General features: G+C 31.7%; 2 protein-coding genes across 3 annotated transcripts; one reads left to right on the top strand and one right to left on the bottom strand.

Moving 5' to 3' along the window:
• Positions 1-180: 180 nt before the first annotated feature.
• Positions 181-7,732, top strand: LOC131937965 (uncharacterized). Of its 2 annotated transcripts, none has more exons than XM_059295768.1 (13): positions 181-373; positions 685-747; positions 961-1,015; positions 1,610-1,725; positions 1,866-1,954; positions 2,167-2,253; positions 2,368-2,472; positions 3,126-3,206; positions 3,315-3,458; positions 3,691-3,879; positions 3,952-4,147; positions 4,430-5,161; positions 5,616-7,732. In XM_059295768.1, exons 1-13 carry the CDS (start codon positions 265-267, stop codon positions 5,966-5,968), a joined length of 2,319 nt encoding a protein of 772 aa, XP_059151751.1. In that variant the 5' UTR covers positions 181-264; the 3' UTR covers positions 5,969-7,732. The 2 variants fall into 2 exon arrangements, with proteins under 2 accessions (XP_059151751.1, XP_059151743.1); XM_059295760.1 differs by having other exon boundaries at positions 1,863-1,954.
• LOC131937979 (uncharacterized) lies at positions 7,659-18,773 on the bottom strand. The gene is made up of 13 exons (XM_059295781.1): positions 18,573-18,773; positions 15,287-15,512; positions 14,195-14,302; positions 13,738-13,827; positions 13,253-13,362; positions 12,677-12,845; positions 11,767-11,931; positions 11,194-11,393; positions 10,855-10,981; positions 10,453-10,749; positions 10,068-10,181; positions 9,796-9,959; positions 7,659-8,676 (listed from the first exon to the last, which is right to left on the bottom strand). Exons 1-13 carry the CDS (start codon positions 18,689-18,691, stop codon positions 8,538-8,540), a joined length of 2,028 nt encoding a protein of 675 aa, XP_059151764.1. The 5' UTR covers positions 18,692-18,773; the 3' UTR covers positions 7,659-8,537.
• Positions 18,774-18,916: the final 143 nt, after the last annotated feature.

Raw genomic sequence — 18,916 nt, 5'->3', positions numbered from 1 at the left:
CAAGTCAAACGAAGTTTTTTTTGGTGGTTTTAAATTATTATTTATTATTAGTTTAATTTAAAATCAATGACATTTTTATCTGGCATATTCTTTTTTACTGCTAGCTCTACATAATCATTCAAACACTCCACTAATGCCACTATTTCTAGAGTACAGATTTAACTACTAAACTAACCGGTAGATATAATATTTTGGTGAAGCAGATTCTAGAATTTGTTTTGTGTTTAGATCTAGAATAGATCTAGAATCTACTTAGAATTCAAAATGTCAGGAACTCCTAGAAGAGCAACAATAACAACATTGAACAACTCAACGTTTAGTGGGATTTTGCATGATATTGATTACAAGACAGGAAAAATTATTTTACGAAATGGTAAGGCCGAGTATCGGAGTAAGTCAGTATGAAAGAGTAAGCCAACGGCCAAGGATAAGCCGAAAGGGTAAACGATCGTCCTCGGCCGATTTTACGCACCTAAAATGATAGATTAACGGCGAAAGCTCAACACTGACTTAGATCTGTACAGTATTTTTTCCCAGGGAGGGGGGGGGGGGGGACATGTAGGCTTTTTTATCCAACATTTTTTAAGAAAGTTTCGAACTTATATTATTTATACATTTTCTGGATTAAAATGAGCAATTGATATCCAAATATATTATTATCCAAATATTATTTTCTATCTACAGTGTCCACTGATGGTGTAACACTGCTCGGCCCACAACATTTCTACAGCTCTAACATAATATCTCGTAAGTACCATTTTTTATGTAATGGCATATGCCATATTTAACTGCTAAGTGAAAAGTAATTTTTAAAAAGGGGAGTCACGAACAAATTTTTTATGAAAGATTAATGGTAATTAATGGCATTATTATTCTACAATAAATGCTTTAGGCCCTCATATATTCTAATTAAAATTACTTTTGTATCAAAATATGTAAAGTTATTCCTTGTTTTTTCAGTTCAGTTTGAAGGTGACACTAGTGATTTTTCAGAACTTGAACGATTTCAAGACAGGTATAGTACAACCATCACTATCCTATAATTAAGCTATCAAACAACACATTTAGACCTAAATAGGTATACCATTCATGTCTAGAAGACAATGACAGCCTTAAGTTATTTTTATCTGAAAACATTTATCTCCTCAGATTATGTATGTATACTTTAGCGTTCACACTTACAGAACATGTTATAGGGCATTTTAGAAAACAAACATGACCTTCAACCTGATGTGTGTGCTATATAGGCCTAGATAATCAAAAGAAAGAATAATCAAAGTAAAAAAAATGCAGATAGTGGGCACACAACTTTATCATTTTAAAGTAAAATGGTGTAGCCATGTTGCCTACAATTCAACAGTGAATTACCTAAAGCTAGAAGACATGCAAGATTTTAGAAATTTTATTGGAGTGTCAGCACTTGCGCTTGAGATCATGATATGTATGATAGCACGGATCTAAGACATTGCCCACCTGCCATTACCCCTTCCCCCATCCCGCAGTACAATTACCCCTTACCCCACGCATATATAGCTATTGTGTTAAGCAATGTTTTAAAATTTATTTGTTAAAAAAATATCCTTATTAAGTTATACTGAATAATTTACAGGTCAGAGTCTTTTGCATTTGAAAAGGCTTCGCAGGATCACTTGTCAAAATTAAAGGATTTTGATACTGATGAATTAGCATTGTCAAGTATATTTAAGAAACAAGATGAAGATCAAGGTCAGTGTGTTGAGCTTAACAGAAATATCAAAAAAAAAATTTAAGTGTATTTTTTTTTTTACTATAACTAATTATTATGTACCCATTACCATTTTCTATTAATTCTTGTTCAAAATGTATGTATAATATTATTATAGCAGAATCAGGTAACGATGAAGAATTTGATGATTTTTATGAGACTGATGAGTTCCTCCTACTGCACAAAATGTGTCCTAGGTTTTATGATGCAGTGAGTATTTTTTGAGCTTTATTTGATGTTTTAAAAAAAAAGCTATTAATTTCTTGCATTTTTCGTAAACATTTGAACATATAAGAAATAATTTTTAACTATCTATTCCTGTTTAGTTTTGGTGGATAATTTTTAATTTGAAAACTATAAAATTCTACTGTTAACTTTTAGTTGTAAAAATAAAATGTAGTTAAAAGTTCTTTTATTTTCAGATTGCTGCCATTATGGAACAAGAAGTTGTTGGAGTAAATTTTGAAGGTGTTGACATAGGAAGAAATGGAACATTATCTCTCATTCAGGTTTTGCTAATCATTATTCTGAAAATGTTATTTCATTACTTAAAATGCAGATGATAAACTATTTTTATTTTCCTACTCATTATAAAATATTGTATAAAATTCAATATCTTTCAGGTTGCTACTCAAGCAAATATATTTATATTTGATATTATAAGGATGGGAAATGAAGCATTTGATGAAGGTCTTTGTGCACTGTTTGAATCAAAAAACATTTTGAAGGTACAGTGATTATTAAATAAACCTAAATTTGTTAAAAAATTAATTGCATTTATCCTTTGAATTATTTAGTAGGATCAATTTTAAGGCATTTTTTTTAAAAAATCAGTTATGTTGACACTTAAAAATACTGTAATGTAATATTTTATGCCTTTTATATAAATGGTATTATGTTTATTAATTAATTTATTATTATCAGACAACCAAAACAAATTTTTATATTAAAGGGAAAGAACTACCTCAATAATGGGGTAGGGAGGCTGTTCTGTGACATCATTTAATGGGGTGGGCAGGATGTTGTGTGATACCATTTAATGGGGTGGGGATATTTGACACTATTGAAGGGGGAAGGGGATGAACATATTTTTAAAAAAATTGTGATTCATTGTTGGACATCTAGTTGTTTTTATTCACACCGTAACTTGACCCCTATGTTAAGCTCTAGCATTAACCAAACCCCCACACTGAAATTATTCAAGTGGAAATGAAATTTTCAAAGAAGTGACATTCTAATCTGGTTGTTTTATTTTGTAAGAGAACTATCCTAGTCTCTTTGTATCACCATGTGGGATTTTACCAAGGCCCACAAGCATACCTATATATATACATACATAAATTGGTTTTAATAAATAGGTGTAATCAATTTTATTTCTTAGGTCATCCATGATTGCAGATGGATATCAGATATGCTGTATCATCAGTATGCTGTTGCTTTGGTCAATGTTTTTGATACTCAAGTAAGAATTGACAATTAAAATGACTATATTTCAAGTAATTTTACTACATAACACCTTTCATTGTTATATATAAAATTTATCTTAAAAATGATGTTTATTGTTTTTTAGGTAGCCAATGCATTTGTTTATAGAATGTGTAATGGTGGTGATTGGCCAAGATACGTTGAGAGTTTGCCTGGGTGTCTAGTCAGTCATCTGAATTTACCAGATGACCAGGTGCATTTTATGAGAATCAGAGAGAGAGCACGAGAAGTAAGTAACATATCATTTTGGTTTGTTTTCTAGATTTATTTTTTTTTAAATTTTTTTTGTCTAACAAATACTGCAGATTAGACTTATGTAAGGGAGTTGTTTATTAATGGGTTTTTTAATTAGTGATTATTAATAAACCATATCATATTAAAGTTTGTCATTATAAAATAAATTTGTGCTTTAATAAATCAGCCCCAAAATAATCTTAAGACACCTTTTCTTCTCTGCATAGAAAGATCAAGCTGTAGTGATGAAGCGCCCATTACCAGAAAAACTGTTGTCTGCCATCTGCAAGAATGTTGGATATTTAATAAAGCTGCAGATGGTTCTTCTTCGAAAAATGATGATAGAGTTCAAAACAGGAGTCAACCTATACATGAATCATGTTGATAATATGGGTGGAGAAATTGAGAAATGCAGAGTAAGTTGACTCTTGAAGAAAATGTTCTGATTAATAATTATTCAGTCTATTCATTATTGTTGCTTGTTTCAGGCCAACATGCACCTACTTCCCTACGGCTTCATCGACCTTAAAAAATATGTGAAATGTAATGTAGAAAATAACAGGAGAGAACCAGTATATGATAGCAAAGGTTTTCGTGAGAATTGCTTGGATATCAAGGACAAAGAGATTAGCTTTACCCATGACTCTATATGGCACAGGTCTAAGCATTCTGCATCAAAAATGGGTAAGTAACTGTAATTTAATGCCTATGAACGGCTTAGGGCAATATGTGGCTGGTATTTTATAGCAAAAACATACCAACTCTGTTGTAGGAAGTAGAAAGATTAAAGCTGGTGCTTTGAAGATTAAAGACAGTATATATTCAACTCATTAGGGATATTTTGTTGAACTTTCATACAGCACACTTTGTTCATCATTTAACAGCATTGTTATAAAAAAATTAGTTTGGCCAAGCTGCTGAAGCAGACATAACAAAGTGTAACTGATTTGTAAATGTTTTCTACAGATAGAGGCAGAGGTAGAGAAGATGAAGCTCGTTATCCTAAAAAACTTTATCGAGGCACAGAGAACACTGAATTAAATTGCTCTGATGGTCTATGTCGGAATAATATTTTCAACAGCGAAATGGATGAAACCTCTTCAAAAATCTTGCACCCCAGTAGAGAAGAAATTTTAGATATTACCAAGAAAAAATCTTTAAAAACACAGTTAGAATCAAGTTCAGTTAGCCAGTTAGCAAGTGTTCCCACATCTGAACCTAATTTGCCAGAATCTGCAAAGCTGCCATCTCCAGAGAAAGTTAGTGCAAATATCCGTCAGTCGAAATTATGGAAGGTTCATTTAAACAGTACAGAGACTAAAGACACACGTCATCTATTTTTGCGTCCACTTAATTACTCAGCTGCTAAGAAATTTGAACCTGCCAAAACTTGTGAAGATTTCCGAGCTCCTATGGAGAAACACATGACTTCAGAAAAAAAAGAAACTTGTGATAAAGATGAAATAATATTAACAAATGACGGGCACTCTGAGGAAATAGCAGAACAATTTTCAATATCAGCTGAATCACAAGAATCTACGCCATTTCATTCACCCATGAGGGCAGAGGCTGTACGACATTCACCCATGGCGGTTGAAGCTGTTGAACAAAAATCTTCTCTTACTAATCTAATACCTGCTGGATTTAACCCTCCAGGGCTGAGCAAGAAAAAGCTACTTAAGTTACACACAAATAAAGGTAATTGAGACTCATATTTTATGAATTTTTCTAAATTAATACGGTTTTTATTAGTTTTGAATCCTATTCAATTATAATTTACTTTTATTTTGTTGGTTTTGATTATAAATTGTTTGAAAAAATATATCTCTGTAATTGTCTGCACATTAGTGTACTGTTGGTGACATTTTAATCAGCATCGTAACTGCTATTAAAAGAATTGTATGCGAAATAGTTGTTATAGACTGCAATCCTATTTCTGATATCTGTTGTAGTTGTATTATTTCATAAGCATATTAAATAACGTAGGAAATAATACATTGTCTTTGTGATTGAATATTCTTAGTCACTCACACATTGAGGAAAACTGTCTAGCAAACTTAGTATAAACAAATTTTAATTCATTCGTTTGATGAGATTTTTTTTAAAAATGAGACATAATGCATAACCAAATTATGAATTTTCTATCTATTAGAAAGTGTAAGTTCAAAGCCTACACAGATAACAGCCGACTACGAGGAAGAACTTTCTTACATACCCCAGCAGCATTCATTAATTCGCAATAAAGTATTACCACTTAATTCTACAACAGTAGAGTTAGACCTACTTTCTGAGGAGCCTTGTCCACCACAGGATGATGAATTCATTAAATCTTTGCTTACTTATCAAGATGAAGATGCTATTGGCGATGATGATCTGGAGCGCTTTCATAAAACAAAAACGTTTACAAAAATTATTCAGTTGGCATCTTCCAATTCATCCACTAGCAGTATAAAAAAGAAGCTTCTGCCATCTAAAATTACATTAATGAATAACTCTAAAAAATGAAATGTATCTTGAATTAATAGCGGAGCCACTACAAAATAACCAAATTTTATGCTAGGTATTAAAAAGGTTTGTCAGTCTAGGTCTAGAAAATTTTTAACTACGTTTTAAAATTTTGAAGTAAAAAAATTCTTATTTACATACATTAAACTGGAAACATGGTTTAACTTTTTGGTTATAAATATTTTTCAATGATTTTATTTGATGATGTAATCAGCTTCTATTCTGTCATGATTAATTTTTCACTAGTGCTCATTATTTGCTTGAACATAAATGTATTTTAAACATGTGGTTGTGATCCTCATTGTTGCCAACTCAACTAGCAACTTGGTAGAAAGTTACTGGTTATAGTAAAATTATCATAATGCTAAACTGAGTAAATTATAGGTCTTCTTAAATATTGTTTACCAAACTTACTTTGAGATCCAATTGTTTTATAACTTGCACAGATGACTCATTATACTTCTTATTGGTTGTACTGAAAAGAGCTTTACTTTCACACAAGTTTTAAAAAGCCTATCTAAAATGTTATTACTGTAATAAATTAAATCTTTAAGACCTGCTGATTTGCATTACTTTTTCAAGTGATTGCCAAATACCATCATCATAAGCATCTAAATTGATACATTTTACACGTTCTTTCAACCATTTAATGTTATTCATGAATTATTGTAGTTAATGAATATTTTAATTTGCTTTAGATGTAGTTCTTGAGGCCTTTTGAAAAATGTATTTGTCAGAATATTATTTGAAACTGTTTTACATTTTTTGAATTAATGGAAAAAAGGGCAGATGTTTTATTCTTGCTCTGATTTTATTTAGTCAGCCCTGTGATATTTATTTTAAAAAAAAAACATCATTGTACAAACTGCATTGTCATTGAAAAATGTTATTTTTTTACTCCTATTAATACTGTCATAATTATAGAAATACAATAGCTTATTACAACAATAAAATGTTTCAATTACAGCTCCCCAGTTTTGTGATCCATTTTAAATCTGAGAATATGGCATAATATCAGCAACATGGAGTCATGGTTTTATTTTTTTTGACAAATTGTACCATTCAGATAGAATTAAATCACAGAATGGACGATCTGTGACTGACACCTCAGAATACATGCATGTTGACACAGGTGGTATTTACACAGTTCTTTTTCTCTGTATTTTCAGTATTCTTAAATAAATTTCCAAGTAAGAAATATGTTTGTTTTAAACTCAATCCTGCCTTGTGAGCTGCTGATCTGCATACAACGCACTGATCGAGAAATGCTGAATAGCGTATAGATTTTATTTTGCCCAGAAGCTGGGTTATTTGGAAATCATGTATGTTAACCTTCTTTTGTCAGATAAAGATTTAAACTTAGTTTTACTGCTGAACTAGTCCTGCTGAGCTTTAAAATCTTTTTATTATCAAAAACTTCAATCATTCAACTAGTCTGTAAAAACTATATAATAGGGTCCTTAAATAGATCATGTGACTTCTTGAATGATCTTTTAATGCATCTACATGTGAAAAATTATCAAAACTCAAGTCGTTGGGCATTTATATGTAAAGTTATGCTTTCTTTGTTTGCTTTCTTTTGGGAGATTAGCTGCATGCAGTATGAAAATCTTCAAATAAATACTTTTCAATCCTTTTTATTTTTAATGTTTCTTTTATTTGTTTAGAGTTAATTGCCTTTAAAATTTGAGAATGTATATTTAAATGAACAGGATCATACATGTTTGACTATAAGGTTCTGAATAAAGCATACTATTCTCATTCTGGTCATTTTTTTTTTAATGCTGTTAATTAAAGTCCAAGCTAATTTCAATAAAATAAGGAATATTTTATTTTAAGAAATTTGTTATCAAATGAAAAAGTTAAAACATCCATATTATGATGACCAGGTGTTTCAAAAACATTGAAAATAAGGTTCAATGTAAACATATCTTTACTACAAACAGAATCAATGTGTGAGTGACTAACACTTCTGAGGGAAAGAACAATGATAAAAAAAAAAACCCACCTGAATAGTAAATAAAGATGTATGGTTAATAGAAAAGCCTGAACTAATAAGTAACATCTTTTTATTTGGCTTGGCATATAGTTAATAATGTGGTTAAAACATGTCTGACCAACCATTACTTTTCATACAACCTTTTACATCATATGACACATTTCTTTGCTACTATTTATTACATCAAATACAAACTTGTAAAATACATCAAACAATCAAAGTGTGAGCTAATTTATTTCTTAATGATAGCATGAAATGGAATTACATAAATAATGTGAATATTATTTACAAGGAATGGATGATTGTACTCATAATGTAAATGTAATGCTTTAAAAGAGGTTTCCAAAAAAAGAGTGTTGTTTAGGAAAGCCACTTTTGTATCAAATGGAGGTTGAAAGAATACAAAACTATGCATATAATACAATGGACAAAAAAGATGGAAGTTACATCACCTTGAAAATAACTTTTTTAAAAGTTTCTATATTTCACATTTTATTACTAAATTAAATACGATATGGAAGATAATCAATTACTTGCATTTTGTATAAATAAATACACAAAAGACAAACACTATTTTGATTTCAATGGAAAAGTGACAGGTAAAAGATCTTTAGCAGGAAAGCCGTGATTGACAAGAAGTATTATAACCATAGCAGTGAAGGGGGCAAGGACCAGCCACTGAAGATCTAATAAAATTAACTGGTTGAACCTGCAAGGGAAAATTTAATTTGTTCATATAAAAATATTAACTAGCAACAGCATTGAAAAAATATAATTAAATAAATCTTGAGAAAACAACATGAATCTTATGCTCTTAGTCTTAGCAAAAAAGTTTCTGTCCATCTAGAAAAAGGCAAAAGAGGGAGTGGGGTAGATTTTCCTCTAATAACTCTAGGTATATGCAGGTATTTTCAGGTAAAACACATTTTTAACCCCTTCTGACACGACCACAGTAGCTTGAAAGCCAGTTTGTTTGGTAAAAATGTAGAGTATTAAAAAAACAACACTGCATGCTTAAAATGAAGGAACATTGTGCCAGATAGCACATATTTCAAAACAATATTTCTATTCATATTTTTCTTGGAATAAAATTCTGTACAAATGTGTACACATGGTCAAAAGGGATTAGGGAAATTTTAGAATAATTGAACCAGCTTTAAATACAATTGGGCCCTAATAAACTGTGGTAGTCAAACATTTTATTTTGTTAACCATCTTACACTATATTAGTCTTTTAATAATCCCCTTTGCCTTGACACCTCTGAACATATGAAACATATTAACCAATCCCTCCCTCTTCCCCTAGTTTCACCTTCAGTGAGACAATGGGAAGAGGGAGAGATTAAGTAAAATTTAAGTAATATAATGATAACTGTGCATGTATTGTCAAATCTCAATTCACAAAATATGCCAACAGATAAATTAACCTTTATTTTTAAAATAGAATAAAATTATTGGTGAAAATGCCTTTTGATTTTTAAAAAAAAAGTCTGCCTAAAGAAAAATCTCAATTTTGTCAGCAGACAATTTTCTTCTAATAAGGAAAGCTAATTTGTTTTAAAAATCTGAAAAAATGTATCTCTGTCTTAGTTTTTCAACTTATATTACTGTTGTCATAAGTGGTAAAGTTTGCATTGGTTCAGCACCCCTTTTAAAACTATAAACTTAACATTAGAACAGCCATTTCTACAGTGTCCATGGATAATCAATCTAAACTGTAACATTTTTGACATAACAACTAATAGTCATAAAAATTTGGATTTAGCAAATTAAATGAAATCTTTTTAGAAAAGATAACATTAAAAATTGTATAAAATTCAAGACTTACTTAAGAAAAACAGCATCACTATACGTGAAACCAAATTGGTCCGCAATGACAATTGTCACCTGTGCCTCCCCAGGTTGTTCAGGTGTTTGTATTTTAATTGGTTCAGGTGTAACTTCATTGGAAATAATGTTCTCTTCATAAACTACATCACTACCCATGTAAACCTGTCAAAAATTGTGTTTCACTTTTACTTATTATTTCAAACTGTAAAAGCATAATAGTACATCTCTGCTGGTCAATGAATTTAAATCTATTTATAATTTACAGCTTACACATAATTTGAATCTGTAGCCTCTTTCTGCTCCATGAATGGAAAAGTACAGATCAAAGGAACTGCCAGTCACTTCCCTCAAATATCTTGTCCTCTCATCGATAAGGATAACTGGCTAAAATTGTGGTAAAATCAATAAACAAAAGCTAAAGTCAAAACATGCTAAGAGAATTAGTAATGAATATATGAATTTAAAACAGAAAGTTAAACATTTTCTACCACAGCAAAAAAACTTCAGAACCAAATACTAGATTAAACTCACACCCAAGAATATGCTATTAAAATTGGATTAAGTAGTAAAGCTTGGTAGTAAAAAAAGTATACCAGCAATAATCCTATAAGAGCTATTATAAATAGAGTAAGCAGGCAGATAACAAACAATTTACCTTATTCATGCTGAATACAAAATTGTTCTGGCCAACTGAGTCTGAAGGATGAGCCAGTCTGTGATGAAGAATCCTAAATTCATTCTCAATGATTTCTTCAACAGGGCTCTCACTGCCTGAACCTAAGCATATTAAGCTACCATCTGATGTTGCCACAATAAACTCCATCCCACGACTTAATAGTACAACATTTTGGGTTACAATGTCAATAAAAGATGTATCAGCAAGTGCCATTTGAAACAAGCAGCTCTGATCTCCAGCTAAAATGTGAAGAATCCCATCATCTGATAAAAAAACCTGGGGAAAAAAATCAATTTCATAACATAAAATCTCTTACATTTACATCATATAGTTCTATTCCTCTTAATTCTAAAAAATAAAAAGCATAACTGTTAGACTTACTAAGTCATATGGTCCTCGTATAGGATTGAACTTTGTTACCAGTACATGCCCTGCTATTCTACGTCCAGCTTTGTATGGATATTTGGGCAAAACAGTTCCATTCATACCATTTAAGGCAAACACTTTTCTACAATATAATTTCACAAAATGGATGATATACTGAGGTCAGATTATATAAACTCTCAATATTGAAATATTCAACAACAACAAAAACCTCACCAATCAGAAAGCAGACTTAATAAAGCAAAGGAATAAGTGATAGATATTAATAAAATAGTTTTAAGATTTTGAAGTATTAGTTCTAAAACTTAGAGCAAAAATCATCAAGAGATATCTTACCCTATGTCAGTTGCTATAACTATGTCCAGCTGACCATCCAGATCTAGGTCGACAATCTGGCTGCCAGCAAAAGATGATCCTCCAACCTCTACTGACCACAAGGCTTGACCAGAGCTGGAGCTTATACAAGTTACATAACCACTAGTGTCTGCAACTACAAGCTCTAGCCCTAACCTGCCATCCAGATCAGCAGCTGCCACCTGCATATGATTAAGTCCACTGTTTAAACTCAAATTTTTTTAGCTCATTTTCCTTTGTATTAAGAGTATTTTGCATAAAAATTGTCAAATAGTAGATCACTTGACCAGTGAAACAGTGAAATAACAGTTTATTTCCTAGGTATGATCCAGATATGTGTTGTTTAGTCTACCCAGCTACTGTATAAGTACAAACTTAAAACGTTAAGGTGGCTTCGCATAGTCCTGACTACTAAATCCCTTCAAATGCTGAGTTCAAAGAACTAGTTGTGTTCTGATTCACATGACATGCAAGGTCTGAGAGTGTACTAATTAAAAAAAAATAAAAAAATTATGAAGCACAAGTATTTTAAAAAATCACAACTTAAAAGCTTACCCTGCCTGAAATAGGTTTTAACTGGATAGGAAACTTGGCTCTGTGCTCTCCTTGTAATGACAAGACATACAAGCTTCCAGAGGTCAGGCCAGTAATAATTTCAGGGGGACCAAAAGTTCCATCCAAGTCCACAACAGTTGGAGTGAATAAATTAAAAATTGGGCTCTGCAAGTTGCAACAGACAACAATGCTTATTTATCCTAATAAAATTATTCAAAGAATCTTTCATTTTAGTTATGTTATCCCTCTACTGCACTAAAAGCATTCATCAAACTTAAATTATCTTGGCCAGGAGCTTTTTTCTACGTGTGTCTTTGAGTAATAACACATGAGAAAAGGCCCAATGTGATAGGGCCAAAGAGTTTGTCAAAAACCCTTCAATGGAAATTTTAAATAAATTGAGAGAAGATGATCCACTGGTAATCATTAACTGACAGATGGCACAAGCTAGCTAATTGGTTAATTGTATTCCCATGAGACTGACAGATGGCACGAGCTAGCTAATTGGTTAATTCATTTCCCATGAGACTGACAGATGGCACAAGCTAGCTAATTAGTTAATTGTATTCCCATGAGACTGACAGATGGCACAAGCTAGCTAATTAGTTAATTGTATTCCCATGAGACTGACAGATGGCACTAGCTAGCTAATTAGTTAATTGTATTCCCATGAGACTGACAGATGGCACTAGCTAGCTAATTAGTTAATTGTATTCCCATGAGACTGACAGATGGCAATAGCTGGCTAATTAGTTAATTGTATTCCCATGAGACTGACAAGAACAGAAAAGTGCAACAAACAAGTCCAGCTATTTCATAATTTGTTGAACATTTTGTAAACAAGGAACATCAATCACAAGATATGAAAATATGTAAATAATTGTATGCGAAAGAACAAAATCTAAATCACCTGAGATAGTTCCAGAAAAAAAAATTGTATATAATCTTCTGAGCTTTTTTTGTTAGAGTTTTTGTTTTTGTAAGCCTGTAATCCTTGCAAGTCTAAAACAGCAACTGCAGCTAGAAAAAACTTGTCCTTCACATCAGCACTTCCCCAGGGTCCAATAAAACTTGGGTCTCTGCAACAAAAATCATGACTAGGTCATTTAAAATTACATAGTTTAAGAGATGTGAATAAACCTTTTGGATGTTAAGTATATTATACCTTTAATAATAAGTAAACAGTAGTATTGAAGTATACATTAACATAAAAAGGTAGGCATTTAAATATTTGTAATTTAACAACACGAAAGTAACATCTCTAAAATCTTGATGACAATATTTTTAATGTTAGGAGTAACAAAAATAAGTTAACACAATGATACTGTATTAGCATTTAATACAAGTATTTTTAAAATTGATTTATAAATAATTTATTATTCATTATGAGCACATGTAAGTTTGTAAAAAAATGTCTGTCATTGAGACAGACAAGATGGAAGTTTTTTAACTAATAGTGTTTTGAAAATAAATGCTTGCCACTGACTCATAGTCATCATCACTGTAGAAAAATGAAATAGGGATGACCAGGAACCTCATGTTATAGAGTACAGCTGTACCAAGTATGTGTGGGTCAACTGGAATGTGGTGAGACACCTGAAAGGTCAGGGCTAAATATATCAGCTATTTCAGTGTGAGTTAGGAAGGTTTTGTTTAAACAATTAGTAATATATTCACAGAACATATAAATAATGTTAGAGATTAATGTTAAGATAAATATCAGATCAGTCAGAGTCACAAGGTGAAATCAATGCAGCTACAACTTGCTTTAGTTCCAATGTGTTGTTATAAGTTTCAGTAGTCAAGTTAACTCTGAGCTATATAATGTATAGATCTATAACTTTAAAACAGGTGTATAAAATATTTACTTAATTTTATCAACCATACAGCAAAAGTGTCACTTTATTTTTAAAAAACAAAAGAACCAAAATCTATTTGTTATTTTCCCCACTATATAATACAAAGACTCACTTCTTTAGTAGAAACATATTGATGTATATTCAGATGAGTTACTGTGGTTCCTTCTTTATACCAAGAGGAATGAATATAGGCGGCTTGAATCTAAAAAGTGATAAAAACAAATAAATACTGATGCCTTGATATTTAATGAAACTACTACTTAAATTTTTTGTAATGAAATAGTACAGAGAAAAATTAACACCATTATATTATTATTACTTATAGTGTAATTAATTTTAAATAATTAAAATTTATATGCCAAAAGTTTAAAGAAAAATAGCAAAATTTCAGTCTACTTAATAAGTTAAGGAGATTTAAAATCATTTAAAATTTAAAAAAAAAATATTTATGAAAATAAATAACCACTCTTTTTATGCACAATAAAAAATTATCTTGCAAAATTAACATATGCTTATATTTTCAATAAATTTAGTAAGTAAATGGTTATTAATAATGAAAAAAAGCTGGCCTGAAAAGTGTACTTCTGGAGAGAATGTCCACGAGTGTTATAAAACAGACCCTCTCCTTGAGATGTGAGGAATAAAAGGTCCAACATGCCATCACTATCAATGTCATACTAAACATCAGCAGAAGACAAAAGGATTAAATAGTGGTCAAAGCATAAAAATTTTCATCGTTTTTTTGTTGTTTTTTAAAATTGCTTTGGTGTAATAAATGACTGCCTTTCAATTCACAATAAGCCAATACATTCTGAAACTTCTATCAACTCTTATAAAAAATCCAAGGAAGATTAATAAAAATTTGGAGCTTTTGGTTGTTAGAGTAAAACAAAATGTTGGCTAACAGTTAACAGGTTTAAAGTGGGGCATGGAAGGAAGAGTTTGTTTAGCTCAGGAACATGGGGTACACAAGCCTTGTCAAGTAAACAGATAGTTCTTTTAATGATGCCTTTAAACAGATCAAATATATTTTATCTGGACTGCAAAACACATTGTGTTGTTGAATTTGCTCTTCAATATTTTACCAAAATTTCCAAAATATCCTAACATTAGCTTATTTGATTATGTTTTTTAAATATATAACTAAGTAATTAAAGCTCTCTAATTATTTTCTAAATTAGCAAACAACAGCTTGCACATGGACAGGTTTAATATCACTTGAAAATCAATCAATAATGCCATTAGCTATTTATAAAAATAAAAATGACAAGAAATTTAGTCATGGTTTATTATCAAAGAAAGACCTTGAGAGCTCTCACTAGGCATCTTAAAAAGATTTTTTTAACAATATACCAATAGGTGATGGGGAAGTCATAGTTGCATGGTAGAGCTTATGGCTTCTAACAAAAAGTCTTCAGTTCTGTAGGACATCCCTGGGTTCACCCACCTCTGATGGGTAGGTCCACCCATCTCTGATGGGTAGGTCCACCCATCTCTGATGGGTACCTCACCTAACACTGTGGCTAAGCATAGCACTGACCACACTATCTCTTCCTATGCCAAGGTTATTGAAATAGGGGAACTTTATGTGCCCTATGTGTCTTGCTCATGAACGAGAAAAGCTGATGCTGATTAGGTGACGAATGTTCAGATTTATTTACCTGTAATGGTGATGAATGAACTGATTTGTCTAAATTATGTTGAGGCCAGCCAGTGTCATGTAAATGCTTTCCTGTTTCTCCTTCAATTACAGCAAACGTTTCACAAAAGGGTGCTGTAACTATATCTAAACCACCATCTCCATCAACGTCTGTCACTAGTGGATTAGCAGCAAAGGGAAATGAGCTGATGTCAGTTTGCCAAAGTTTCCTCAGCTTATATGGACATCTGAAAAATATATTTTGCTTTGACTCAGACAAAACTTTAATATGAATAAATTTGACTACATAATGTATTTCAATTAATAGTTATTTACAAACTATAGCCCTATATTCTATTTAGTAAATATGACTTGGGCACAGACATAATTTCCAACATGATTTATTTGTTTTATGTAAACTATTAGTCCACCTTCAGCTTTTTGTCTAAAACAAAGACTGATGTGATATAATCTATAGGTTACTTCAGTTGTAAATACGTTCATCTTATAGAGTCTTCACAATCAATTTGAATGTTTTTGGCATCATTTGTGAACATTCATTTACTGATTTTCAAAACTTTAATAAAATAATAATCAACAGAATTTTAATAACTTTAATCATTGAATTTGTGTGCGACTGTGTCAATATTGTAGGGTGATCTTTAAAACGGACGTAGCTGCCATAGTAATCACAGGATAGCCTGGGTAGCAAATTACAACCTGCCGGGGTGCGGGCAGAAGCTCTCAATTTGATTTAATCAATGATTATTGTAGCCCATTGTGTCCTTAGTGCACAGCCTTTTTTAAAAACAAACTTAGCGCCATAGTGCTCACAGGGGAGCCCAGGCACTTTGGGTAACTCAATCGCCGGTGCTCCAGTGGAAGCGCCTGGTGCAGTTTTAATGCTAAATCAAGTAGTACCCAAGACCCGCTATGCAGGATGCGTAATCAAAGAATACCAACTGCTAAGATAGCCGCTCTGGAACTCCAGGCGCCAAACCATTTAGTAAGAAACTTCGCACCCCCAAGAATTTTTCTTTTGCAGAAACATTCCCAGGGGTATTTTCATCAATTCCCCAAAGTTTCATGGCACTCGGATGAACAGTGTCAAACCGCATCCGATTTTTATTTTTAAATAACGTACATAAAGGAGAATTGCATCACACCCTGCTGGGAGGCCGCCCTTGCGATATTTAAAACCTCCCCAAGAGTATTCATGGCGATCCAATGAAAGGTGTAGTAATCCATAAAAATCTAAAACACACACATATACTTTCATTTATATATATATATATATATATATATATATATATGACACTGTTCATGAAAACTGGGGAGTTGATGAGAATATAGAAACGGATTGATTTTTCTCGCAGATACCCCCTCCCCTCTCCGCCCACACATGTCAACTTTCGACAGACACCCCCCCCCCCCCCTTTGTGGACATCCACGACAATTTGATTGACCTCTCAAATCTTACTACCAATTTACTATTTCAGTAACATGTTTTGTGTACCAGAGTGTACCTATTTACTAATTAAGCTTTATAATTTTTGATACTTAATTTAGTAAATCTATCTATCTATATACTACCTAAAACTCAAGTTTGTATATATATTTGTTTGTCTGTTTGGTTGGTTACAGGAGAGAATCTGTACAATGTGTAGAGCTGTGAAATATGTATTTAGGTAAAGAATAATGTTCTTTAAAGATGTGAATGATAAAGTTGACTTGGCGGGGCACGGGGCAGGTGAGGTAAAGTTCACCTGTTTCTGTGTTCTCATCATATAAAAGGGTAGTGTGCTCAGCCAAAATAGGTGTTTTTAAAAGACAATAACATGTTGCATGAGGTGTGACGTCTTTTTAAATGTGGGGTCTGACTTTTAGCGAAGATGTGTGACAGTGGGAAGGGAAGGGGAAAGATAAAAATCATCAAATAAACATGGCGTCATTTGCAGATGACCCCCGAAACACATGGTTATTCAAGAACAACGGGTTGTCTAGTATACTACAAAAATTCAAGTTTGTTTACAAGTTTATATATTTATTTTTTGTTTGTCCCTTTGGTTACATGAGAGCATCTGCACTATGTGTAGAACTGTAAAATATGTATTTATGTAGAGAATAGTCTTCTATTTAATCAAACTGTTAAACACAAATTATTTAAAGACGTTAATTAATTTATTGGTAGAAACACCACTTTAATTAAATAATTATAAAAGTTCACAATAAATACATTGTTTTCTCAAAAACGAAAAAACTTTTTGAATGTGGGGTGTAACTTTTTGTGATGATGTGTTACAGTGGGAAAGGAAGGGGAAGATAAAAATCTTAAAACAAATGTGATGCTATTTATTTAGTATATGAATACTATTTATGGATGACTCCTGAAACCCACGTTTATTCAAGAGTAAAGGACTAAAGGTAGTCTAGTTAATATTATTTATTGGGCCTAATTAATTAATTAATTATTAAACTCATTGAGTCATTAGCGAAGCCATTAACCGTTAACCTTAAGATTAGATTACGCCTACTCCTTTAGTGAAATTAGTGACTTTTACTTTTGGTCATTATTAATATTTGGATTTATGCTTAAAGTCTAGAGAGAGATCTACACTAGATAGATGACTAGATCTATATTCTACCATTTTTAAAAAAAAATAATTTTTCAGTGGTTGGTTGGTTACTATATTACTAACTTACTACTTACTATAATACTACTACTAGGGCTAGGGGGTAATCTATCGTTTTAGGTACGTAAAATCGCCCGCTGCTAGTAATGTACGAAAACGTTACCTCATTGTCAAGGCTTTAATAGAAGTTTATTGTGATATATTTGTGTCAAATATTATAGATAAATGAATGATACACCTAAATCAATGGCTAAATATATCAATATAAGAAATTATCTTTAAACAGCAGTGTTTGCAAGCAGGATTTGCTATATAAAAAGCGACTATCTGTAAGTTAGAGTGCCTCCCCCTGAATCTTGCGCTGTAAGTTTACAATAAAAAAAAAACAAGATGGCTGTTATAGTAAATGAGCATGGTTGCATCTGTTGGAAACATCGCTAGTCTTCATTTATTACTGAAAAGTTTTAATTCAATTGTACTTTAAAAACAGGTAGGCCCTACAATATACATAAATGAAACAAGGAAACTTTTTTGTATTTTTCAAAACATAAATCCTCCACAAAATGTGAAATAATTATTAAAATTTAAGGAGTCACCTGTTTTTCACATTACTAGATCTAGATCTAGTCGCGGGCGATTTTACGTAGGGACGATAGATTACCGGCTAGGGCCTACCTTCTTTGAATAACTTCTGATTGCTGTTTTGAAGCAATCTTTTCTTGTGCAAAACTTAAATGCAAGTAAACTATAACAAACCATAGTTTTACGTTTTTTCTGCCGCGAAATGAAAACATCACAATCACAATTGCATAGTAATTAAGTAATAGTCTAGTAAGTTGGGATAGATTTTAGTCTACTAAATCATCACTACTATTAATTTACTATTAACTATTTAAAGTATTATTGTTTTATTTTTGTACACCTAATTACCGAAAACAAGCTACACATACCTCTAAAGTCTAAAGTATTCGATTTTTAAAATGTGCATAAGTACTTGTACTTGTTAAATATTCGCTACT

The sequence above is a fragment of the Physella acuta genome, unplaced genomic scaffold (genome assembly GCF_028476545.2).
Source record: "Physella acuta isolate Inbredline_101_S28 unplaced genomic scaffold, ASM2847654v3 ptg000017l, whole genome shotgun sequence".
Classification (NCBI taxonomy): domain Eukaryota; kingdom Metazoa; phylum Mollusca; class Gastropoda; family Physidae; genus Physella; species Physella acuta.
This window is presented reverse-complemented; position numbering and strand designations above follow the sequence as displayed.